The following is a 25,993-nucleotide window of genomic DNA, read 5'->3' as shown; positions in this document are numbered from 1 at the left end:
TCAGGCATCTCACTCCTGGGTGGAATAACTTAATACCTTACTTGGAGAAGTCCTTGATTAATCCCACTCCTCTTGAGAGCTCCCCTCCCTTCTTTTGATAACCAAATAAATATGGGCCACTCAGAAGAAGGTCTTGGTCTCAGTTCTAAGAGAATCTCAAATTCTCTGAGAGGGCTTTGACCCACCTGGGGCCCTGAAATCATTCCATTTGCATGTTTTATTCAGCTTTCTCCATAAACTGGGTCGGGAGATTGCAGACCTGATCAGACTACAATAACTAAAGGATATTATTAACCCAATAAAAACAACTCCCGCCATTCGAAATAAAAATCATAGTTTTTGAACTGGAGTTGTTCATGAGGGCCCACAGTTTAACTGTCCCTTCCTTGTTAGCCTCTACTTTATGTTCCAGAAAGCTGGCGCACCCATTTTACCCAAGCCCTCACGGCGAGTTAAAGACAGATAGGAAGGGTGCCCAAGAAAAGCTTTGTGTTTCTTACCACACAACACACAACTTCCACTTGGAGGGACATTTAGAGCTTACCCAAGTGTCTTTACACACTTTAGCTCACTTGATTTCTACCATCTCTGAGAAAGGCAGCAGGCATGTATTTTCATGCTCATTTAACAGATGAGAAAAGTAAGGCTCACAAAGCCAGCACAGCAACTGGGCAAAGCCAGCGCTGAAATACTATCTTCTAAATTCTAGACTACAGAGAGAAATTTCCATGCCACCATGTCACCAAAGAACAAATGTCACATGAAAATGTGGTCTAAAAATACAAAGCTACAACTCCTACACTCCTTGAAAAGATTTCCTAGTGGATAGATATAGGAAAACTTTCCAAGGTCACAACACATCAAAAATAACACAGCCTTTAAAAAAATAAATAACCTCTTTGCCCTGCCCAGATTATCACTGGGTTATGGAACCAAATCAGAGTCCCTAAAATAGAGACTGAAAGAATAAGAGGAGAGGTTGGCGGAGATGAAGCTACTTTCTCCTCCACTCACTCAAAGCTAAGAAATGGTCTTAGTGACAGCTGAAGTCATAGTTGCCACAGCACAAAAATACGAACATACCTTATCCTCCACCAGTAATTGCTGCAAGTAGAAAATGAAAAAAAAAAAAAAAAAAAAAAAAGCAACAGCTCAAAATCATTACTATGACAGTCAGGAATTTTTAGGATATAAAAGAGTTTGTGACATTTAAGCAGCGGACCAGTAAAGAAAGGTCACCTTGCCTGAGAACTGAGGCCCCCTGGAGATACGCCATGTAACTTTACTTAATTATGTGTGTTCTTACTAATACCTTGGCCAGCCACTGGTTTGGCGGGCTTTCAAAAGACCCTGCTGCAGGAAATTTAGTTCTATGGTAATCAAGTCTCCTCCAAGCAAACAAGGTCACTGAAATTGTGATCCACACAGAAGATGAATTGCTAGCACATAGCAGAAGACATCTCAAACTGCCCCCACGTTTTCAAATTAATTGTTTAAAAATTCAGGTCAAAACTACATAATGCATATTTTTAAGTCAGAAAGATTTCAGTCAACTTAAATAAAGGAAAGAGTAACAAAATTTTCTGTAGTCTCACAGTGAACAGGTACAAACAAGATCATGAGGGGAGTATGATGAGAAAATTAAATATGCATTTACCTTTGATTTACCACTGCATAATTAAAACAAACATTAACTGAGTAACACCATATGTTTTTACTAAAAATATATTCTGGCTTAATCAAGAGGAAATGTTTAAGGCTTTCAGGATCAGCTAGTCCTACCTAGCGCTGCTCCACTCTGTATTCTAAATGGATACTGGCTCAGTTAACTGCTCACTATATTTGACTACTGATCACTTGAGGTCAGCTTCTTACAGAAACTAAGTAAAAGTTGATAAAAAGCAAGAGCATCAAAATTTATATCCTCTAAAGTCTATTCTCTAAAGTTTCCAAAATGAGTGAGGATGGAGAGCAAAAGTCCAGTGAGTTAAGCAAGATTCAAACGCCAGAGTGTATCACTATCATTGCTTAGACTCCAAGAATGCACCAAGAGACTCCTTTAAGGGAAAGCCATTGTCTCCAACCTGAAAACGTCTTCAGACCTGACCTGGGAAAGTGGGTTAGGATACTGCACACCTAATGGCACTAAAGGCTTCAAGAGAGGCAGAAGAAAAGGTCCCTTGTTACATAAAAATCAAACAAATTTTTTTTCTTTTTTACTTTTGGTAGTGGTACTGGGGATTGAACTTGGGAACCTTTTTATTTATTTATTTTTTTTTTTTTAAATGTCTCTCTGAGTCACTAAGTTGCCCAAGCTGAGCTCACACTTGTGATTCTCCTGCCTCAGCCTCCCAGAGTGCAGGAATTACTCAAAGAATAAACGTTTATGTCACTGTTCTGTAGATCTTTGCCAAGTCTATTTAAAAACAGCAAAGAGAAAGTCCCAATTTTAAACAGCATGCTTCTAAAACTCCTCAAGCCAGAATCTGTAAGGGACACAAAGAGTTTCTCTCTTCAAAGATTTTTTTTTAAATAAAAGAGAGTAACAAGCATCAAAATTCTTGCAATGGCTTTTGTTAGAGACTTCAACTTGTCCTGCCAAAGCGCGAGCCAATCCTCATAACAGATCCATCAGCGGCTACTTTGCCTATTTGCAAAGGTGAAACAAATAAAAGTGAAAGGCCAGGGTGCACACACAACAGCCAATCAGTAGCTACTTTTCCTAGGTCTGCGCTCCAGGCACTAGAGCAGCAGTCCTGAAACTTGTCCTGCGAAAAGAATTCCATATTAAAGGCTGAAACTATTTCCTCTGTACCATATGAAAAATACATATATATATATATATATATATATATATATATATATATATATATATATATATAACTTTTTAATAACCAATGGCAGGGATTCATGATTTCACAAACAGTTCTAAATGTATTTACAATTAACCACATCTAGGGCAGAAAAGTTGTCCACACATGTGTAAGACCGAGCATTTACTCAGTCAGGAGACAATAGATTATGTCTATTATGGAGGTTATGGCAAAAACAGACACTTGTATTTCTTTTTTGCCATTGGCTTCAACTAAAACACAAGTCGTAGAGCAATTCTAGAGAAACAGATATCCAGACAAACAGAAACAAATGCCTGGAAAATAGCCCACATTAACGTGTGAGGCCAGCACTCACTCTGCATTTTCATACTCTATACCAGGGGTGGCGAACCTGTGGCACACGCACTGCAACTGGCTGTTTGTTATCACTGAAAGCTCCAAAAGGTTTGCCATCATTGCGCTACTCTGTTAAAAAAAGAAGACCCTTGACGCTCTGGTTACAATCCAAATGTATCCATAAATCTCATGCATTTACCTTGAACTTCAAAGAATGATCTTATTTTTGGATCACTTTCAAAGCCATCTTTTTATTTCAATAAAATATTTCACTGGGAAAATCAAAACACTTGATGCTATTTAGAAATTGTTTAAGCTCTTACTCCAGAAACAAAAAAAAGCTCAGCTTAGCACCATTTTCAATGAGCATCAGGTCAAATATATGGTACAGAGACACATATGCAAGGGCACATACTCATTCTTAACCTCTCCCAACTTCAATATCTAATGCACAGAACGCGTGCTGACCTCCCCACTGCCTCAGGCGCCTAGTCATCGAACAAACTAACTGAATGACCACTCCATGAATTAGACAGAAATGTCCACCAGGAATGACAATGACACAGAAGTAGAAAAATGTAACTGTGCTTGCCAATCTGAGTGCGTTAACACAGATCTTATTCAGCATTTTTTTTACACAGGGTCACCCTAAGTTGCCCAGCTTGACTTCAAACCAGCAAACCCTCCCTATTACAATTACAAGCATACACCATCACCTCCAGCCAAAATGAAACTTCTAAAAAGTTTTATAAATGCTCCTCCCAGCCTTATCCATCACTCCTTTCAAGAAGTCTTCTCTCAGGCCCCAAAGGACGCCTGCAGACCCTAGTTTCAAAAACCGAGCTACGATAATCTCTAGGATATATTTAATGGTCATTAAACAATACTTAAAGTTACTGAATATAAAGGACCAAGTGCATAAAGGAAGAATCTTTTACCCTCCTACTTCATGAACCAATCCTAACCATGCCTCTCTCAAAACATGTCTCACATTTATTTCTTCCTTTAAAATACATTATACAGCACTCAGGAGGCTGGGCAGAAGTATCATTGTGAGATCGGGACGAGCCTGGGCTACAAAGTGAGCTCAAGGCCAGCCTGAACTGCACAGTGAGACCCTGTCTCAAAAAGACACACACACACACAAAAAAAAAAAAAAAAAAAAATATACAGTCACTCTCTTATCTGTGGTCACTGTCACAGCAGGGTCCGGCCACTGCTCCTCTCTCAACTCATGTCCTCTGCCTAGCCTGCCTTCTGGCCCCAGATGAATTTGCCAGACGTATTCTTCTTTTCTGCATGACCTTGTCCAAGTCTCAGAAGGCTTTCTACTTTTTCTCCACTAAAGGGGCTAAAGAAGCATGCAGCTCCACTCTGTACAGACCCTGAATAATATCCCTGATCTTTTCTCCACCTAAATCTGCCCCCAATCAAAACGCCATTACCTAGGACTGGCACTCAAAGCCAGCATTCCAGTCTTCACTTCTATTCTAAGTGTTAACATCACATGGCTCCCAGTCTGAATGCAGAGCCCTCACCCAGGCCTGAGGCCACAGTAACTAACCTCTCTGTACCTCCGTTGCTTTGTTTAAAAGGAGGTAAGAATAACTTTCAGAGCTGAAATTATATAAGATAAAATGTGCAGACTTTAGCACACTGCCTGGTCCATTATTAAGTGCCCTATAAATGGTGGCTACTGTCAGTATAGCTGTTTTCTATTTTTATATTCTAACTTTCATTTAATCTTCTTGACTATTACATGCCATTCCACATAGTCTTTTCAACCTCTAAACCTTAGATCATGCCATTTCTAACCCCTAGATTATTATCACAAATCTTTGGCTTTTTGCAAACAACTCAGAACCTGCCCTTCACTCCATCAATAAACAACTGCGAACTGTGCTAACTACTGGAGATCCTGGAAAAGGCAAGCAAACTAGCAGTGTGATAAAAAACAGAGAAGGTTCCTGGTCAGAGAATAAATGATAAGGGCTCCACCTACTCTGGGAAGTCAGACGATATTCTCTGAGAAAGCTGCCTCTGAACTAGTTCTATGAAGTAGAAGTCAGCTCTAAGAGAAGACCCCCCTTACAATGATGAAGTCCTGACATGCTGTATGGAGAGTTACAATACTAACTAGAAGGAGATATGAAGACTTTTGGATATACAATGCAATTCCTGGAGCCACCATTAAAAAAAGAGAGAGAACATAACTGAAATCTCATTAGGTAAATTATAAGTAGAGTTTAATAACCCAAAGACAGTAGAAAACAATGAAATGGTAGGCCCAAATCCAGCCATATGAATAACTGTATTAATGCTGGTTAAATGACCATAGACTAAGATTCCAATTAAAAGACAGGGATTATTACAAAGGATTAAAAACTAAAGCAAAGCGCAACTAGTCTTGTATTTAACTGCAAAGATATATGGGAATACTTTGGTTCACAAATGCTTCTGTTCGTAAAGGATTGGGAAATATATATACCATCCAAACAATGAACACAGGAGGGCAGGAATAATTACATTGATACAAGTGGAAATAGACTTCAAGACAAGTAGAACGATCATCAAATTAAGAGGTGCACATTTTAATGATAATAGGATCTATTTTCAGAAAAGAGAGCAATGTGTGCCTAGTAAGAGGAAATTCTGCGGAAAAGCCTGTAGAAAGTCTGTGGGGCTGAGAAAATGAAAGAAAGAAAGCTGTCATAGCAGGAGCAAGAGAGGTGGGCAGGTGTAAGAGACTGAAAGTGAGAGAGACAGAGCAGGGTCTTGCGGAAAAAGTACAGGATTTCTGTCATTATCACAGGACAGTAAAAGCCCATCACTATGGCACAAACCTGTAATCCCTGCTACTTGGCAGGCCAAGGCAGGAGGATCACAAGTCTGAAACCAGCCTGGGAAGCTCAGTGAAACCCTATCTCAAAATAAAAACCAAAGTGTTGTGAATGTAGCTCAGTGGCAGAGTACTTGCCCAACCTGTGTGGGGACCCTGCATTCAAGGAAAAGGGGTGAAAAAAGTACTCAACTCAAACAGGTCTTCAGTGTGGAAAACTGAACAGGATAGCGGTCAAACTGAGAGGCTAGGGATAAGGGGATCAGGACCAGTTAACAGAGATATTACAGGAGATAACGGGAGTTTGCACCAAGATGATGGTCATAGAGGTAAAGAGACAGGAGGATACACAGGGATGTTTAGGAGGAAAACTCAAAAGGATTTACACTGACTTACATGAAATGACAGAGTACAGTTGTCATAAAAGCATGTAGGCTTTTACAGAATGATAGGCTTCTGAAATGGTAATATCTCCTGATATGGGACATGGCAGTGTTAGGGTGTCTTTGAGGGGAAAGGAAGTGGATCACCAGTTCAGTTTTAACCATCAAACATGGTAAGTGTTATGGTTGATTCGTGTGTCAACTTCAGAAATTTAGAAGCTTAACTAAGTGACTCAGCAGTTCTACATCCTAGGGTGTAGAGGACATGCCCAAGGGCAGCTGTTGAGGCCCTGACTTTGTAATGGTTGGTTCACTGTGTCAACTTGAGAAGTTTAGAAGTTTAGACAACTCAGCAGGGGACCAGGGTCCTCACTTTGTAAATACCCTGAGCCTGTGCAAGAGAAGGGCTTGGAGATGGTGTCCGTGCTACACCCGCCCTAGGGTAGGTAACCTGCTTACAATATAAGGGAGAAAAAGAGGCTTGCTATTCCCTCTTTTGCTCTTGTTGCCTTTGCTGTCTTGCCTGGCCATGAACTGTTGCCCCTCTGCTACACTACCCTGCCTTGCAACCAGCCAATTATGGACTGAAACCTCCATAAACATAAACTGTGAGCTAAATAAACCTTTCCTTCCATAATTTTGGGCATCAGGTATTTTGTATCAGCAATGACAGAAAAGTAACTAAGACTTTTCAAAGTAAGTTTGCAGTATCACAAACAGGATAAAATGTTTCTTACAGGGACTTAGAAATCCAGGCTTAAAGTGTAGAGAAGTCTAAGATAGAGTTCTCAAAGTTGAGTGGTCTGCTTATGGGTAGCATCTGAAGCCAGGGGATATCAGAGATCACTTAGAGAAAGGTAAAGGTGAGAAGAGAAAAGGGTCCAAGACAGACCCCAGGGAAAATCCAATCTTCATTTAAAGGCCAGTGGAGAAGGAGAAGCCTTCAAAGAAGTCCAAGACAGCATGGCCATCTCAAGAAGAGAACAGAAGGAAACCAGGAGTGCTTTACCGAAGGAAGAAGTTGCTTTGTAGACAGCATAACAAGATCAGGTGCTGCTGGGAATACGGCCATCACCTGTGACCTGAGAGAGAAGCGACTCACTAGAATGATGAGTGCAAAATTCAGACTAGGTTAAATAGAGAAAAAAGTGGAAGGTGAAGCAGACAAAAAGTACAGGATGCATCTGGAAAGTCTGGAGAAAGAGGAGCGAAACTGGAAAATAGGGCTATGGGGTGGAGGAAGAACTCACACATGACAGCCTAGCACGTTTCACTGATACCAGAAAGACGCCAATAAAGAAAGCAGTTGAAGACAGCAGAAGAAAGGGAACTGGTTGATAACTAGAAGTTTCTGAAGAAATACCATAGAAGGGTAGTATAACCTGACTCAGAATCCAGAAGACAGTGCCAGGACCAGGCCAACCTAAAACAGGAGGATGGGGAGGCGGGTGGAGGCACACTGTTATGGGTAGAACTGGGTCCCCTAAAAAAATAGTCAAAACCCTGTACATGTCATCTTATTTGGAAAGGAGGTCTTTTCTAAGGTATTACAGTGAAGATGGGGTCAGACTGAATTAATGTATGTGGATACTGTCCCTAAAAGAGAAGAAAACAACACAGAAGGAAGACAGTAATGTGAAGACAAAGCACAGACCCGAGCATTGTTGCCTGTGGCAATCAAAGCTAGAGGAGGAAAGGAAAGATCCCCCTAAAGCACTGGAAGAACCAGGGTCCTGCTAACACCTTCCTCTCACACTTCCGGGCTCCAGAACCAGGAGAAAACACGGTTCTGTCATTTTAAGTCTTTAGTGCTTTGTGACGGAACCTTAGGAAACTGAACCACAAGGATGCAGAAAAGGGAGGCTCTACTCTACCCTTAGGGCAACACGTTTGCATCAAAGTCACACCTGAAAGCCAGCTCTGTGCATCCACCAGCATTTACATCGCTATTAATATTCACCCCCCATCAGAACCACACCTGCAGCCTGCCAATCACTCACTATGGAAACCTGAGATGATACCAAGGGATGTGAGCTTAACAAAAAACAGCAAGTGCAGTCTTTGTGCCTCTACCTAACGCAGGCAAAAAGGAGGGGGAAATCACAGCAATGACGAGACCGCTCCAAAGCATGAAGGCAGTGCACGGGTGCCCATCATCACGACAGCCAAGTCACTTATGGAAGGTGAGTCCATTGTACGTGGTGAGAAACCTGAGTCTGAGAGACTGGCAGAAGTGAAGTGCGCAGTTAGGTGGCCATGTGAGATCAGGCCCAAATAGGGCCAACATGTTCTCCCACACAGTAAGACCTCTGAGAAGAGCACAGCATGTTTCAAACAGACCTAACCTAGAATCCTGGCTCCCTTCCTCTTGTGTGAAATGGAGACAACCCTCTCTGCTTCACATGCCCACTGTAAAGAATAAGAGAAAAGTACACGTGTTGTGGTCAGCAGATGAACGGGCCCCCACTAAGTAGTACTTCCAACATGGAATCACTGAGCCAGGCACAGCAGCACACATCTATAACCCTAACTACTTGGGAAGCTGAGACAGGAATCACAAGCTCAAGGCCAACCTGAGCAGTATACTAAGATCATCTCCCAAAAAAGGGAAGGGACCATCGCTGTCACCTAGAATCATGATCTTTTGTATGCCCAAGCATGTAAGAGCAAACCATACACATGAATGGGTGTTTAGAAACTCTCCAAAGAATTAATGGAAATGTCCTCCATGGATAAACACATACTCAGAAGTGCTGACGCCCTATGATAGTGAAGGTGATCCTGTCAGAGCTTTCAGTAACACAAACAGCCCGCTGGGGCACACATGCCACAGGTTCACCACCACTGTCCTATGCCGACCTCCCCTGTCTTGCCCAGAAGTGACCTCCTAGGCAGGTAGCTCCTCCTCCCCCATTTCAACGTGGGAGAGATTTGATTCGTTATATCTAAATATATATATACTATAGGGTAGCACTTATTCCACCCTCATGTAAATAACTGTATCCTACTAATTCTTATTCAAATTCCATTCAAATGCATGTCACCCACCAATATGGAGCACTTGCATATCGCTCTCAAAAAACTTCAGAAAAGCTGCAGGAAAACAAACCTGAACTTTTTAGTGTTCATACTTATAAGGCAGGAAAGGAGACCTAAATATCTGTATCCACTAGTTTATCCTGCTCACAATTATATTTAAGGCAGCCTCGAAAAAAACGGTGTTCTCTTTACAGCTTCACTGCCAAGGCAAGCCAATAGGCCCTATCTGCTCTTGTACTGTAATCACGTCTAATGATCATTCTTCCCTTTTCATTGTCATTTCACTTAGTACTCACCCTACTAGTGTGTGAGGGACCTTAAGGCAGAAACAGCAATCACAAGCCACGGTTTTTACCCACTGAAGTTGTCCGTCAAACTGACTGACTTACACTTACCCATGACGTGGCCCCTTGCACCTGTCCCTGTGCTCCGTCCTGTTGCACCCTGACCCCATACTGGCTGGCGGCGCGCCTCAGTATTTGGGACTGTGGGGGCACAAAGGACCATTTCCCCTTTTTGGTGCTGGTAATAGTGATTTTGTCTATTCATTTTAGGTCAACTGCTCAGAAATGGAGAGGCCAACCCTACAATTTTGAGTCAAAGACACAAATCTCCCCTACCCGGCCACAGAAAAAGTAGTCTGAACAGCTGGCCTCTGTCAGCACCACGCAGCCACCACCCTTTTATTTTCAGGAGGTTTGCTCACTCCCGCCTCTTCCAGGGTGCTCAGCAAACCTCCTGAGTAATTCTGGCGATCAGCTACCACCACAGCAGCCCACTGCAAGTTGCGAAGGAAAGGTTTAACGTACGGGACAAGTGAGATAACCCAAAGCTATATGGTCCCTTCTGTATCGAGACCATCAAATAATCAGACTATGTAGATACGAAGCCATGGGGGTGAGGCGGAACCTGAAGATTCATTCCAATTCCACAACTCAGGGCTAATTTAACTGTCTATCATATCACTAAAGGCTGCGCACAAAAATGTGCCACTCTGAGGTCCTCAAGCAACAGAACCTACCACTGTATCTATCCCCTCCAAATTCTGAGCATTTTCCACATTCCTCTATTCTTTCATTTCCTTTTGGTCAACTTTCACCAAGTGTCAATGCTCCTTCTCGAGTCCTACTTAAAAGCCTGAGCAGTCGGGCTTGTTTTACTTCATGCTGTGGTCACTGAAGCCCTCTCCCTCACAGCCTCCTGTGCTCTACTCTCTCCCCCACAGTGGATTTATTAGGCATGAGATAGTGTGATAAATCTATTAGCAGAAGCACGTATGCTCACTGCCGCCCCCACACCCAACCTACCAGGACTGCAGCAGCTGCTGCACCAAGTCCGATCTAGGGCAGTACCACACTCCACCCTTTCTCCAGCTCTCTCCAGTGACACCTCCGAGCATAAACCCTCTCTTTTCTGAATTCCTGCAGCATTTCAGCTTCACTGTACAAAAAGCAGAACAGTTACAGTCCAGTGCCAACACCCTTACTATGTGACCTTGAACAAATTACATATTTCTCTGTGCCTCAGTTTCTCCATCTGTAAAAGAAGACAACAATAGAACCTGCCTCAGACGCGTGGTGAGGCTGGCACACACGCACTCAGAGGGAACGCATTCGCAACAGCCAACACGATAAATACCGGCCACTACAGCATAATGTGGCACTTTACACCACACCGTCTTAGTCTTCCTATTTAAAATAAGTAAATAGGGGCTGGGGATTTAGCTCAGCGGCAAAAGCGCCTGCCTGGCAAGCGCAAGGTCGTGAGTTCGGTTCCTGGTACCGGAGAAAAACCAAAAAAAATAAAAAATAAAAATAAAATAAAATAAATAAAATAAAATAAAATAAGTAAATAAATCTAATGCATTTGTCACTTCGAAAACTACGTGGGTCAGTGAACAGGACATAGATAAACAGGTCAGATCAGTGCTATAGAGACTGCAGGCCAAAAACAATGCTTGTACTCAAAAAGCAGCATGTAAAACGGAGAGCGTGGAAACACATACAGCAACATGGCCCACCGCAGCATGAAGCAACATTTCATTTTTCTAGTAATTCATTTTTATCATATACTTATATCCGTTTGCAGCAGACTGAAAATTAATTTAAAAAAAAAAAAACTAGTCCTTTGCAAGTTATTTTAAGCAGCAGCATTCTAGAGGGGCATGAGAGCGGGTTTCTGTTTCTCTTCTACACCCCCGTATCACTGTGCACAGTGGGAGGCATACGGCAAGCACTAAGTAAATGAAAATATAATGTCAAAAACATGTTGATTATTTAATGACCTCAAAGCACATTTCACACAACTGGAAGAAATGTAAACAGTGTCTCCATTTCATAAGGAATCTTGCAAACAGGGAGTTCACATTTAGTCTAAAACTGACCAAGTAGTAAAAACAACTCTGACTCCAAACACATTTTTCATACTGTGTCTACAGTACTATAGTCTTGTGTGGAGCTTTACTCAAAATAAGTAAAACTAAGCAAGGACAATATTAACCTTTCTCACAGGACCCAAGAGAAAAATGAATTATTTAGCATTGCCTTGGACATACTCTGACAGGTCCTCCATACTTATCCTGACCAAAAGTCCAGTAACACTTCAGACAAACCTTTGTATTAGTTCTCTACTCCTGCCAGTGCCTGAAGTGGTGCTAATCTCACCAACCTCATTAGATTAATCCATGAATGAAATGACTGGAAAAGGAAAGCAACAAATTCTACCCAAGTGCTTCTAATTGACAAAGCGGCATTTGCGTAGCTGAGCTATGGCACATTGGATGTGGGCTGAAGGCTGAGTGAGTTATTCTTGCCTGGCAAGAAAAAAATCTTGGCACAATCAACCTGACTCCGGAAACGCCTGTGGAACATTCAAGGTAAGAGGGAGCTCTATGGAAGTCCTAGCTCCCCAGCTATCTCAGAGAAGGGGACCTAGAACAGGGAAAAATTATCGCTCCTCTTGGTGCTCTCTCTCCTGCCCCAGAATCCCCTTCTCCCAGTACTTTTAATCTCTTCCTCTTTCCCAACAGTCCTAAAATCTGTTCAAATTTATAGGCTCAATATACTCTTGTTTTAAGGAACTACTAGAAATTCCTCTCAACCCAGAATCTAGTTTCCCACCTGTGTGCTCAGAACTGCGGCCCAGAAAGCCTTCTCCACTCCACTCTGCCACCAGGAAAACGCCCACAGCCTTCTGAGACTTCGGAAAGCACCCCGCGCTCATCTGCTCCCACACCACCGTGGAGCACCTCCTGACTCTGCTGTCCCCTGCACAGGAACTTTCTCTCTCCATCCAAAGTTCTCTCAGGTACAATCCACGTTCCCGTACCCTAGCATGCCCATGCCTGTACCAGGCCTTGATCTGCCAGGCTTCTACCAAACATTTGCTGATTGTGACTGCTGCCCAGTTAGTAGGACTGAAGTGCTCAGCCAGCTGAACTTTTATCAGGTTTCCTCTTCCCTCTGATTAGCAGTGAGGGACACAGTTGAAAGCGACACAGTTCCTGCTTCATGGAACTTACACTGCCTGGGAAGCAGACCCAAACTCAGCACAAACCACACTGAATGCTGAGGAGTAAACACCCACTTTGCAGTGGTATGAGTGTAAGGCAGTGAGACCACAGAAAGCACATGTCCAAAGGTCCTAAAGAGATAAACTGCTCAGCAGATCCAGGAAAAGTAAGAGAAATAGCAGAAGCCTCATCAGCATTCACTCCCCTTTGAACCACTTATCCATCCAGGAAGTCCAGCCCTGAAAGATCCCGTTTCTCAGGGCCAGCGGGCCCTCCATTTTTGCATACTCTCAAAGGGTAATCACAGCCACGACTCCAGTTCTCCATAAACACATCACAGCCAAACCCAAATCTTCAGTTTCCATTACTATGCACTTCAACCTGGATTTCCTAGTCTTCTCAAACAGAAAACATTCAGAAATTAACTCTTCACCCTTTCCAAGCTTACACACCCATGGGGGAAAAGAACCCTAAATTATTTTGTTTCCATGGGGCGTGTTCTTTAGAGACCACCATCAGTCCTCCTACGCAACAGTCTACACAGGTGTTATCGCAAGTCTGAGAACTCTTGAGAATTTATCAATTCCCTTCTGTGAAAGGTTAGATTTCCTTCATGTTCTTCAATCAAAACAACGTATCCCAAGGACGAATGCAGAATTAGATACAAAAATCCACATAAAAAGATGTCTAAAAATACAAAACAATACCACTATTTTCACTATTTTAGTTTTGGGGAAAAAATAATTCTCCATTAAAAAAAACACATTTTAACATGAAATTCATTTATTTTTAAGTAAATTAATATATAGTTCCAAAATGTATCAGTTTTGATTTCTAATACAATAAATACTGAGAAATACAACCTAAGTAAACAAAAACTCTGGCATTCCCAGTGCTTAAGATTGTAAAGGCGACGTTCATAGCAGCACACTTCATAATAGCTAAGTCTTGGAAACAGCCGATATGTCGATCAGCAGATGCATGGATAAAGAAAAGGTACGTATACACAACAGAGTACTACTCTGTCATAAAGAAGAATAAATTTGAGCTATCTGTAGGGAAATGGATATACATTGAAATCATAATGTTAAGTGACATAAATCAGACACACAAGTTTAACTATCATATGGTTTCTCTTATATTAAAAACTCAAAGTATAAATAATTTGAAGATCAAAATAAAAGATAATTGGAAATGGGACGGGGACCAAGAGATGGAGGGAAAGGGGAAGAGAAGAGGAGGTACAAAGAATTACAGTGTGTTATACTCATTATGTACTGCAAACGTATGCCACTGTAAAGGGATTCCATGAGCAGAAAACCTGAGAACTGCTGGCTAAAATTAACAATATCGGGATATTTCTTACTCATCCCTCTCTCAGTTCACACATCCACTCTGCCAGTTCCGTTATCCAAATATCCTTTGCCATGACTCCTACCTTCTGTTTTCCTCCCAAGCTTCCCAAATCCACAGGCCAAAAACCATCCAATTAAAATCCCGGAACCTAAGAATGTGAGCTCACTTAGAAAGAGTCTTTGTGGGTATAAGTACAGATATGATCATCCCGGATTATCCAGGTGGGCCCTAAGTCCAATGACAAGTGTCCTCATAAGAGATGAGGACCAGAGAAGAATACAGGACCAGAGAAGAAGGACACACAAACACAAAGACAAAAACTAGAGTGATGTGGCCACAGGTCAGAGAAGACAGGGAACACAGAACACGTGAAGCCACAGGAAGTGGTGAGGAAGATTCTTCCTGGAGGCTTTGAGGGAGTCTGACCCTCTGGCTGCTGTGACTGCAGACTTAGCCTCTAAAATGATGAGAATAAACTTCTGTTCTTTTAAGCCAACAGTTTTTTTCTGGTAATCTGTAAACAGCAGCTACAAGAAACTAGTCACTCCCAGTCTTGAACACCAGAGACTATCTAGGTAAATCTTACTGCCTCACTGTGATCCTCAACCTCTGGTCACCTTAAACCTCACTCTTATAATGTAGGGGACAGTGCCCCTTTGCCTCCACCGCACTATCCAAACATCTCCACACAGTGCACAGAGGTCCAGGACTTGATTCACCCAGCTCCCCGTACACGCTACACCATGACTCAGTCCCCTTCCCTGTGCACACTGCACCTTCTTTCTGCGCTGGGGCCCTACACACATGCAGGGTCCTCTGCCTGGAATTCACTTCCTTCCACATCCTCCCTGCCAGCCACTCCTACACATCCTCCAAGTCCCAGATTCAAAAGTCTCCCCTGCTAATAGATCCCTTTAAAAAAAAGGGTCACTCCTTATTTCCACAGCACTTTGAAGTTCTTCCCAAAGAACATCTGAAACGCTGTGTTCTTCCTTTAGAGGTCTATCACTCCCTCCAGCCTGTGTTTCACCACCTCAGAACCACTGACATGATGGACCAGAAAACGCTGGTGTGGGGGCCTATCTGGTGCACTGGAGAATGTTAGTAGCACCCCGGCTCATACCACCAGGCATCAGCATGCAGCAGCTGTGACAACTCACAATATCACCAAACACTGCAATGTCTGGAGGGGAAAAGAGAAAAAGCACCCTGGATACTACTACAGATTAAAAGCTCTGGTGCCCTGTATCTAATCTTCCAGCCATCTGTTTATTCTTGTATTCATTCATAAAAGAGCTCTGAGTTCTAGGTGTGAGCACCACACTTAAAGCTGGGGTCACAGCAGGAAATAAAAGATTTGGGTCCTAACCTCATGAAGCCATAGCTGGCAAAGAGCCTGCAAAGTACTCAATAATACTGGTTGAATGGCTGACTTGGTATAATAATGTCTCCCTCAAAACATGGAAAATAAAACCCAATAGCTTAATTTTTTTTTCTCCTTTTCTCAGGGCCACAGTGTTGCACAACAAAGACCCCTCTTACACAGAATGCCACAATAAGTGCTGTTCCCTGGCGCTGGGCTACCAGCACAGGTTGTGAATGCTACCCATAAATAAGGCAGTATCTCAACCAAAGAACGAAACTGGAAAGGAATCATTCCTGCACACAAAAGATCAAAAAGGCCAATGCCGGCACTATCCACAGAGCGTGGAAAGAGAGGCGGGAATGTCCTACCAGAAAACACACAGAGAGGCATGAGACTCCGGAGCATTCCTCCCTGTCCAGGAGGCACCACATGAGATGTGACGATGGGTGATGACTAAACAGTCCCCAGCTCTGAGTGACAGGGTGCCCCACCTGAGGGTACTTTCCAAAAGGGGGAGCTGCCTCCTAAGGGGAGGTCAAGTAAAGGGGCAAGAACTAATCAGGGCACAGAGCTGCTTTGACAACTCAGTTTAACCCGTCTAAAGCTCCAAAGGTACATGGTCTCCCCCAAATAGTACAGACCCGCAGATTCTCCCTCTCAAAGCAAAAAAGCAGGGATCACCCTCCCCACTTCCTTCCAACACTCCTTCTGCCAGAATGGAAATAAAACAGCTCACTGTTTAGTTCCGTTTGGGTCTCACCAGGCACTGGTCAGAATTTACTACCTAATGGACAAGATGCATTCTTTGTCTTCTGCCTATACTCCTCATTAAGCCAGAGAGTAAAACTTCTTAGAAAGCATATTCTTTGAAAAATACAAGGGAGGGCCATGCATGCTGTGATCCTTTGAGGGTGCCAAGACATAAATGGAAAGTATCATGACAACAGTAGAATGCTTTTGGCTACAAGAAACTGATACCAGGTCCAACAATGGCTTGAACCCTGTGGACTTACCAAGAAATCCACAGAGAAGTGGTCCCACGGTAAATTCAGCAGCCTAACAATTTCACAAAGCCACTCAAGAAATCCCTCCCACCTCGCGTTCGCTTTTCACTCAGAGGCTCGGTCCTCATAACACCAGCTGCAGATATCATTTTCTCTTACTACTTTCCAAACACAAAACTAAGGGGCCTTCATGGCCTTAAGAAAGACTCCTTTTAGGCCTCTAGATTCAGAGGAAAAATTTCTTCTCCAACAGTTCTGTAGACTTCCATTAAATCTCTTTCATCAGAATTAAATTATAAGCATACTACTTCCAGCTATAAAGGAGAAGAGGAAAGTGAGGACTTAGCTTTAATTTTTGTAAGTTCTTAGTGGAAAGCAGGAAAGGGAAAAAGCAGGGAAAGAATGATAGTGAAATAACCAACAAAGTGTCTGCCACATATAACCATATCCAGTGGTATGCTAGCGAATATTGAAAATCAGTTTTCGGAAAATGAAAAGAAACAGAACCCCAATTTGTAGCATTTGCCGACTTCCTTGGTATAAGTATTGTCCTCACGTTATGGTTGATTTCAAGCTACCAGCATACCACCCAGCTGACAAAATTCCTAAAACTTTAACAATCTGCTAGTGCAAGCCTTTTCCAACATATATCACAAAATATGTATCTTCCATTTGATTACAATTTAAGTTTACAACACTCCTTCATATTTAAAACACTATAAAGTCTATAGGATCAAGCATAAGAGAAGTCACACTGCCCAAGTGGCAGAGCTGGAACTCTCATGTAACAGTCCTAACCCCCACCCTACCACAGCTGGCAGCACCACAGGTACAAGTGCCCCTATCAACACTCTCTGACACTGTTCTGCCTACCCATCAGCTAAAAGAGCTCCATGTTGGCTTAAAACTAACAACCACCACCAAGGTTCCAGCTACTCAAGAGGAGAAGGAGGATCCCTTGGGTCTAGGAGTTTAAGGCCAGCCTGGGGAACAGTGAGACCCGGTCTCGAAACAAACAAAACTAACAACAAAGACTCATTCCTGTCAACCTGACTAAAGTTACCTAGTAATTGTTCTTTAGGTCATGTCCTCTAAGGACCAAAGTACTGCGTTTTTACTATTGAGCTTGGAATGCTGATTAAAACAAAGAAAATAATCACTCCTAATTTCACCCCCCCAGGGCTACGGTTTGCATGTGCCCCAAAAGTTCAGGCACTAGGAACCTAATCCCCAATACCAGAATGCTGAGAGGTCCTTAACAGCAGATTAGGTCATTTGGGCTGTAAGTATCTCAGAAGAATGTTGGGAATAGGAACCTTATAAAAGCAAATTCAACCCTCCCTCGCCATTCTGCACCCATGTGACACCTTCCCCCAGGTCAGGACACAGCAAGAAGGGCCTCAGGAGATACTATCCCTTCAAACTGGGACATTCCAGCCAATTACCTTAATCTGAAAACTACCCAGTGTGAAACAGACTAAAAAACCTAAAAGTAACAACTGTCTGCATGTGACTGATAATACAGATTAGGCAGACAAACATATTTAAGTAGTGTATTATGACTTAGTAACATTTTTCCTTATTATGTAATTCTCCAAGACATAAACAAATACAACAGCATCTTGAACTCCCTTGTCACTATCTTCCAGCTTTAGAAGTCATCTAGAGACGATTAAAAGTCCAAGTGTTTCTGTGCTCTCATCTCCAGGAGAAATGTGCGGGAGCACATGTCTCCTCCCTACACTGCCACTTGATTTCTCAAGTCCACCTGGCCTTCTGCACTCAGACCCGAAGGTCAGCTGTTCGCCAGGCTAAATCAATGACCTCCTCTTTGCTGCTCAGGGACACAAGGTTTTGGCATCTTTCACAACTGCAGTTCTGAACCCCACTGAAGTACAGGTAACTTCAGCAGAAACACAGCACGATTCTTGGAGTTTCCAAGCTCCATTTACTCCATGTTTCTATTTCTGACCCACTGTCACATGCTGGTGCACACACATGTGCACGCACCTGCAGATGTCACTAAATGATTCAAATAACATTTTCAGATTTTGTTCACCTTCATCCTCTCTGACCCTGAGATCCAATGCAGTTTGCCTTTATGGACCTCACTGTGGTCCTCAACCTTCCTAAAAGATCTCCACTTCATTGCCCCAGGTTGGCTCAAGGAAAATATCAGCTAAAGGACAGTGGCTGCACCCCAAATTAACAGCACCACATGAGCCCTCAAATGAGTCCAGTGGAGAACGCAGCCCCCTGGTCAAACAAAATTCCACAACCCTGATAAATTCAAAGAACAGCTTCAGATCTGCTGCCCTGGGCTTGCCTCAATTTAGCCAAGTGCATGCATCCAGGAAGCTGTGTGTATTTCCAGAGCCAGACATGGAATTCTGCTCCACTAGAAACCATTTACAGCTAAAAGAAAGCAAGCTTAGGCTGGGAGCCATGGTTGTAAGAAGAAAACTTTAAAAGAGATTGAGAGAGAGAGAACTTCAAGGGGAAAGTAGTTAAACTCATTCGCACCATTATCAAAAGGTACCAACACTTCAGATAGCGATCTGTCTAAAAGATTCTAATACATCAAATAGCAGTAAATAAGAATAAGGGAGGCCCCGTTTAGAGTTTCTCTACAGAAAAGGACACAAACTAAAGTAAAGGTGCTCAAATTTACTGTGTTTAGGAAACATTTAGAAAGGCTGTTTACAATGCAAATTGACTCAGCGGGTCTGGGATGGAGGCAAGGCACTGTGGCTCCATTTCTACCAGGCATCTTTGATGATTCCGCTGTAGGTACTGGCAGACCCTGAAAAATGAAAACCAACTGAGTTCTTACCCCAGGCCACACAGTTGTTTAGCAACACTTCTGTGAGCAGCTGAAAGAAGCAGGACCTCTGACCCGGTGTTCCTAGCCTGATTCTGTCCTAAGTGTCACCCGAGGCATGAGTTAAATGTGAAGACGTCTGTCCCTCCCTGACACTGGGATTCTGAGAAGTATGCAGCTGGGCCCAGGCCAGCCAACTGGTCCCAGGTGGGAAGCTTCCTAGAACCAAATGTCTCCTTACCCTTCTCTGTCTTTTGGTCCTCCCCGCCGCCTCCGCAGCTGGTCAACAACTCCTCTCTCCCCAGGCTCTCTCACCAATACCTTCCCCTTAGGAAACATTTTTACCTCCCTGTTTAACCTCTCCAGCTGTCTCTAAAGTAAGTATTTCTGTGCTTTAAGAGTTTTCCATACTTATAACAAAACTAACAGGGGTTACCAAAACAAACCAGGCCCTGGGACAATGACATACGCTATAAATACATTCAATTCTTCCTACATTTTATTAATTTCCTTGTGAGTCAGTGCTTAGTCCAATGCTAGGCACTAAGCAATCTACAGGTGGGAATACCAGGTATAAGGTCCTGCTCTCATGCAGCTTATGTTCCAGTATGGAAGGCAGGCCATGGAGCGGAGAATAAACAACCAACCCAATCACTGAATTTCAAACAATGACTGTAAGACACACAGGGTGATAAGCTGGCAAGGATGAAGGGAGACACGCTGCAAGGAAGGCCTCCCTGTGGAAGACTCTGCGCTATCAGCCCAAGGAAACGCGATGTCAGAGAAGCCTGGAACAAAAGGCTAAACAAGGGAAGGGAGCCTGTTGGAAGAGGAAAGCAAGCAGTGGTCCTGCCATACAGCCAGCAGGGGGAGCACAAGGTGGGTGACTAGAGCGCCAGCTCTGTAAGGGAAGGGTCGCATGGATATTGTAGTAGAACACTGGGAGGCCCTGGGATCCTTTAAGAAGGGATCAGCCAACAGTCACAAACCCAAACTGCGTGTAGTTTGTGTGAGAGGCACTGTTCAACTTACTCCGCATACAGTACCTCATCCTACTTTCCCCACAACACTGTGAAGAAGGAACAAATGTGAACCCCACTCCACAGGTGAGCAATCTGGGTAGAGCAGGCAGGAAGTGGTAGAGCCAGAACTCCGAGTCAGCTGGCTGGCTGGCTAAGGCAGCAGTTGTGGAGGTGAGCAAGGGCCAGAAGCGTAGGGCATGAATGATTTGGCCATTATTCCAAGCATAACAGAAAGTCACTCAATGAGCCTAAGACTTCCTGACTCATTTTCCCTTAGACCTGAGCTGGGAGAAGGCACAATTTCTCAGAAAAGCACACCAAAACCTCACTGAGTTGGTTGCTCAACCAAACTACTGGCTGTATCTCCAAGCATAGGCAGATGCCTAATCCAGCCCTGTCTGTGTCGACAGAACTGTCTGGTCCTTGTAGAATAGAATAACTTTTCTTCTCTAAGCTGGGGTTCTCACAGTGGGGCTGTGGACCAGCACTGTAAGATCACAGGGATCCTGTTAGAAACGCAAATTCTGGGGCCCCACCTGAGAGCCACTGAATCTGAAACTCAGTAATCTGGGGCTTTCTTCTTGTTGTTTGGTCCTTTGCAGTGCTGGCCAGGAACACTCGCCCGCACTTCCTAGGTAAGCATTCCTCCACCAAGCTCTGTCCCCACACCAGCAATCTCTCTTTTAACAAGTCCTCCAGGAAATGCGAATGCGCTCTGAAGTTGGAGAACTGCTCTTCCGGGTCATCCACAAGCAGTGCCACCATCACCAGCTCTGCAAAGCCATGTGCGTCCTCTTTCCTGGCAGCCCAGCACCCCATGCCGGCCAGTCCTCTCCTTAAACTCTACCAGCGGGTTCCTGATGCCTGCAGATCTCTCCTGCCCCAACTCCCTTTTCTAACTAATTCGATTTCCCGGACACACTACACAGTTGTGTAACTGAGTAGTTACACACTACTCAGTTGTATAACTGAGTGTTATCCCCAAACTACTCAGTTTGGGGATAACTGTGTTATCCCCAAACTCCTCAGGAAGAGGAACCTCCTCTTCCTTCTTACTTTAAACGTTTAACTTCACTATACGCTTTACATCCTCCAAGAAAGATGCAAAGGATACTTCCAGCATTTACCTAGACTTTCTCCAACAGCTCTCTCAGTCACCAGATTTCCTATTAAATTCATTCACTCCACTTTCATTGATAAGTTCCAACAAATATCTGTGCACTCAGAATTCCAGGAACTAAAGGCACTAAGTGCCCGTACTTCAGTGACACCTAAAACAGACCTCATCGATGCACTTAGAAAACTGGCCCATGAGGAGAGGGTGGCAAGATGCAAGTAAATATGTAACTACAAATGATATACCTGAAAGGCCGGGGAGGTTGTTAGACTGGGACCTGAATGGTGATGAAGAGGCAAACCCAATGGCAGTTATGACAGCAAATATTTGAGTCCTGAATTCATGCCAGATTCTAAGTTCTTCCATGTATTATCCATGTACTCTTCCAACGACCTTGTGAGGTAAGTAGTACTTTTATCCCTTCTCAACAAAAAAGGAAACTGAGCTACAGGGAGAAGAAGGAGCACGTAAACCAGAAAGCCAGCATTCGGCCCAGTAAGAATGGCTCCAGAACCTCCCTTACTCACCACAACAGGCTCAGGTGAGAAGAGCAGGGTGCAAGGTCAAGGGTGGGGGAGACGCAGACCAGGTCCAGGCAGACAGACCAGCACATCTAAGGGCCCCTGAGCAGAGAAAAGTCAGCCTGAAGCCTAAAAGGAAGTCAGGCACGTTGGTGACACTGGAAAGTATCAGGTTTATTGGAATTCCACACTGTGGAACTAGACTGGACAAGACGTACTGATGGATATATGGTGCTGATATATACATCCTAAGGAAGGAGAAGGAATCAAGAATAACTCCTACTTTTCAGATTCCCTATATGAGAGGCTTGCGAACAGTTTGTTTCTAGAGAGCAAAGTGTTCTACCCCAAATACAATGAAGTCCTATGAAAGCTGAGGCACAGCAAACTTTTGAATGAACATAATCAGTGGATCAAGCAGGGTAAGGCTTCCAGCTCTTCCAATTCTTCTCTGCAGGAGGTCCTCATAGAAGAATCCCACTGTCCCTTGGGGCCACTTCCCAGAACACTGAGGCCACTGTAACACTAACAGTAGAAATTACATATACAGTGACAAGGATGGCCTCTACGAAGTGAAAGGGTTCTCTCACACAATGTGAGAATTTTTCCCACAAATTTTCAAATGAAGACAAGCTAATTTATAAATGAGAAATACAACTTTTCAACTGGAAAAATGCTAAACCAGATCCAAATCCACAACTGCCTTATTTGCAAGCCCACACTTCCTCCATTAAATCAGCATTTCCCACCATAGAGGACATGTGTCTCTGATGACTCACATCATAGTTTTATAGGCACAATCAACTTGTTAAAGTGTTAATGGCTACAGTCTCCTTTGAATCTGTATAATTACCAATTTTGTGTGTGCATTCACATACAGCAAATAGATTAGAATAATTTTTATAATTTGATATCATTTTTATACACTACATATATATTGCAGTAAATTTATGATTTCATGTGTATTATCCCCTAGGAAGCACAAAAAAGTGTCTTGAATGTTTAAAGAAAACAGAGGGGCATGGTGACACACTCCCGTAAGTCCAGCAATTTGGAAGGCTGAGGCAGGAAGATCCCAAGTTTCAGCCCAGTATGGACAACTTAATGAACCCTATCTCAAAGTTTAAAAAGGGCCTGCACATGTTGCTCACTGCGAAGGCCTTGGGTCCAATCTCCAGTATCGAAAAAAGGAAAACATTGGAAGAGGAATACAGGTGGTATACAGATAGAAATGTTGATGGAAGTAATATATAAATAAGCTTAGGAAACTACTCACCAACCACCCAAGAACAGCCAAGCACCTGTTCCACATTATACCCAAATCTGACTCTCTCTGCTCACACACAACTACCTCTGCTCAAGAGAGATAAAATGTCAGTTGCCTTGGGGAGAGGGAGTCACATCAAAACATAACTTAGCATAAAGCATCCTTAATGCAATACTAGGTTTTGACCCAAATACTGGATTGGTAATCCAATTCTGCTTATTCACCATATACCTTGGTTCAATCAAAGTTTCCTGGGCTTCAGCTTCACTTTGTCAAAAAGAAAACATTAAAAGTAGTCTCTGAGGTCACTTCTAGTTTTAGAATTCCACCAAATGACTCTTAAAATTCTTTCCAGAATCACAGAGGATCCAAGGCTGAGTCTTTTATGAATGTTGTCATAAAAAATAAGTACTAAGTGCACCCACATGACATCGAAACCTGTGCTGCCATCAATTACATTACCCTCTGGAAAAATGCGGCAAGACCTACATTACAAGAGGACAATAAATGCTGCTGTCCCCACAAAAATTCAGAAGGATTTCCTGCTAGTCATTTCTAAGTTAACTTTATCTACCATGGTTCTTACTATCTCTGCTCTTTACAGTACTAAACAATTAGCTTCATTCTGAGTCAAAGCAGCACGGTGAGGAAATGGATGCGGAAGAAATCTGCAAAATTTCATCAAACTCCTCCTGCTCTCCCGTTGAGCTTCTGCTCGGAACCACCACCTGTACAGCCTTTCCAGCTCCAAACTTAATCTTACTCCAGTGATGCTCAAATTCAGTGTTAAACCTCTAAAAAGCAGCTGTTGATCCTTATTTCTCACATGTTATTAGCAAAGCAGTTCAGGCAGAACTAGCACTCATCCTCCAGGTATATTTATCAAAATGGAAGTCTTAAAGACCCCCTCCTTGCCTTAGTTATAAAGTCCTTTCTGTGAAATCAGCAAGCCTATAAACTTTCCATAGTGGGCTTTTAGGGTCACAGGAAGATAAGTTACAAAAAATGGTCACTTGTGTTTAACAGAAAAAATAAAGGATGGGTGGGCTGCAGCTGGCAAACTGAAAGCACAGCTGGGAAGCAGGTGATTTGAGAAAAAAAAAAAGAGGCAAGTCCCTGGGCAAATTGTGTAGCCAAGGGTGATCATTATTTTAACTGGAGAGTTGTTACATAATTACTTGTTAACTCCTAACAAACGCATACATAGCTACAAAAATACCATGGTTACCCCGGCCACTGAATATACCTGGTACAACAGCCAAGGTCTCTCCAATTAATTTCATTCAAAGAAATAGTAATCCTGGGACCTATTCCCTTCCAAGGTAACTCGCCTGCTTTTACATATACAAAACAGCCTCAAGCAATTAAACCAGTTACCTCTAGGGATCAAAAAAAAAAAAAAAAAAAAAATCAGTGTTTCTCTTTAATACTGATTTTTAAAGAGGAGATACAAAAGTACGTTCACAGGGCTAAATATTTTTCACTTCGATTAAAAAACGACTTTCATTCCAAACTGGAGATGTGAAAAGGGTCCCTCCCCCATCGGCCCATGTTAGCTGGCGCAAAATGCAAAGACCTTAGTGTCGATGCACTGCATTCCAACATTTTTCAAAAAGTTTATGAGGATTTACCGAGGCGGCGGAGAGAAAAATAAAGCAAAAGAAGGGGAGGAAAACGAGCAGTAGATTTCGGCCAGGAAGGAGCCGGTGAAGCGCCTGGGGGATCAGTGCAAGGCCCGGTAACCGGGAAGCGACCCGGCACCAGGAGAGCGAGCGCCCCAGCGCAGCGCGAGGAATGACAGCCGCTGGGTACCCGTCACCAGGGGTCCCCTAGTGCCCCAGCCCGACCCCCGCCTCCAATTCCCTCCCGACCCTTCCCCCGCAGCGCCGGCGATGCCGCTGGGCCAACTTGGCCCCGGGTCAGCGCTGCGGAGCGCGGCCCGAGCCGCCGCGCAGGCCGCCGGTGCCCTCACCTCCTTCTGCTTGGGGTCCTGCGGGTAGACGTCGGGCGGCCCGAGCCGGGGGCGCTTCAGCGGTCTCTGCTCATAGCTGAGAAGCCCGAAGGCGGCCATGATCTCTCATGTTAACCGGCGAAATGAATGAGAGTTGGAGCTGGAGCAGCCGCCTCTGAGCACCAGGGAGCAGCACTTTGCAGACAGACTCCCTCTCTCCCCCTCCTCGCTCGCTCGCTGTGGCGCTGCAGGCAGGGGAATAAAGCAGGTTGGATGCCGCCGCTGCCTGGCACGCAGACGCGCTCTGACGGGGGCAGCCTTCGGCGGGCACCCGCTGCGCTCGAGCCACGGGACGCGCCGCTCCGGGGCGCGGCGGGGGGCTGGAGGTCCGCCAGGGGCTTCCGCGGCGCCCGCCTCCCACCGCCCTCTGTCCCCAGAGGGAGGAGCAGCTGATGGGGACGTGTGACTTTTTTCACCAATGGACCCAAGCCCACCCCAGCGGGGCGCAGGATGGAGGTGGGGGAGGGGTCGGGAGGGGGGGAAAAACTTTTCTAGGCGCCGGGGCGGGCGGCTCAAGTGCTCGCCCAAGGCTAGGGTGGCCCTCGTCCCGGAGAAGCGCGGCGGGG

At 43.9% G+C, this 25,993-nt stretch overlaps 1 protein-coding gene across 1 annotated transcript in view; it reads right to left on the bottom strand.

Annotated features, from left to right (window-relative positions):
* The window catches only part of Med12l (mediator complex subunit 12-like), a 306,200-nt gene extending 280,489 nt beyond the window's left edge, over positions 1-25,711 (bottom strand). Inside the window, exon 1 of the mRNA XM_005393030.2 lies at positions 25,389-25,711. Within this exon, the coding sequence (XP_005393087.1) occupies positions 25,389-25,487 (99 nt within the window). The 5' untranslated portion in view covers positions 25,488-25,711. The remainder of the gene's footprint in view (positions 1-25,388) is intronic.
* Positions 25,712-25,993: the final 282 nt, after the last annotated feature.

Source organism: Chinchilla lanigera, unplaced genomic scaffold (genome assembly GCF_000276665.1).
Source record: "Chinchilla lanigera isolate Chin_1 unplaced genomic scaffold, ChiLan1.0 scaffold00047, whole genome shotgun sequence".
NCBI lineage: Eukaryota > Metazoa > Chordata > Mammalia > Rodentia > Chinchillidae > Chinchilla > Chinchilla lanigera.
The sequence above is the reverse complement of the archived record's forward strand: the minus strand, read 5'-3'. Positions and strand labels throughout refer to the sequence as shown.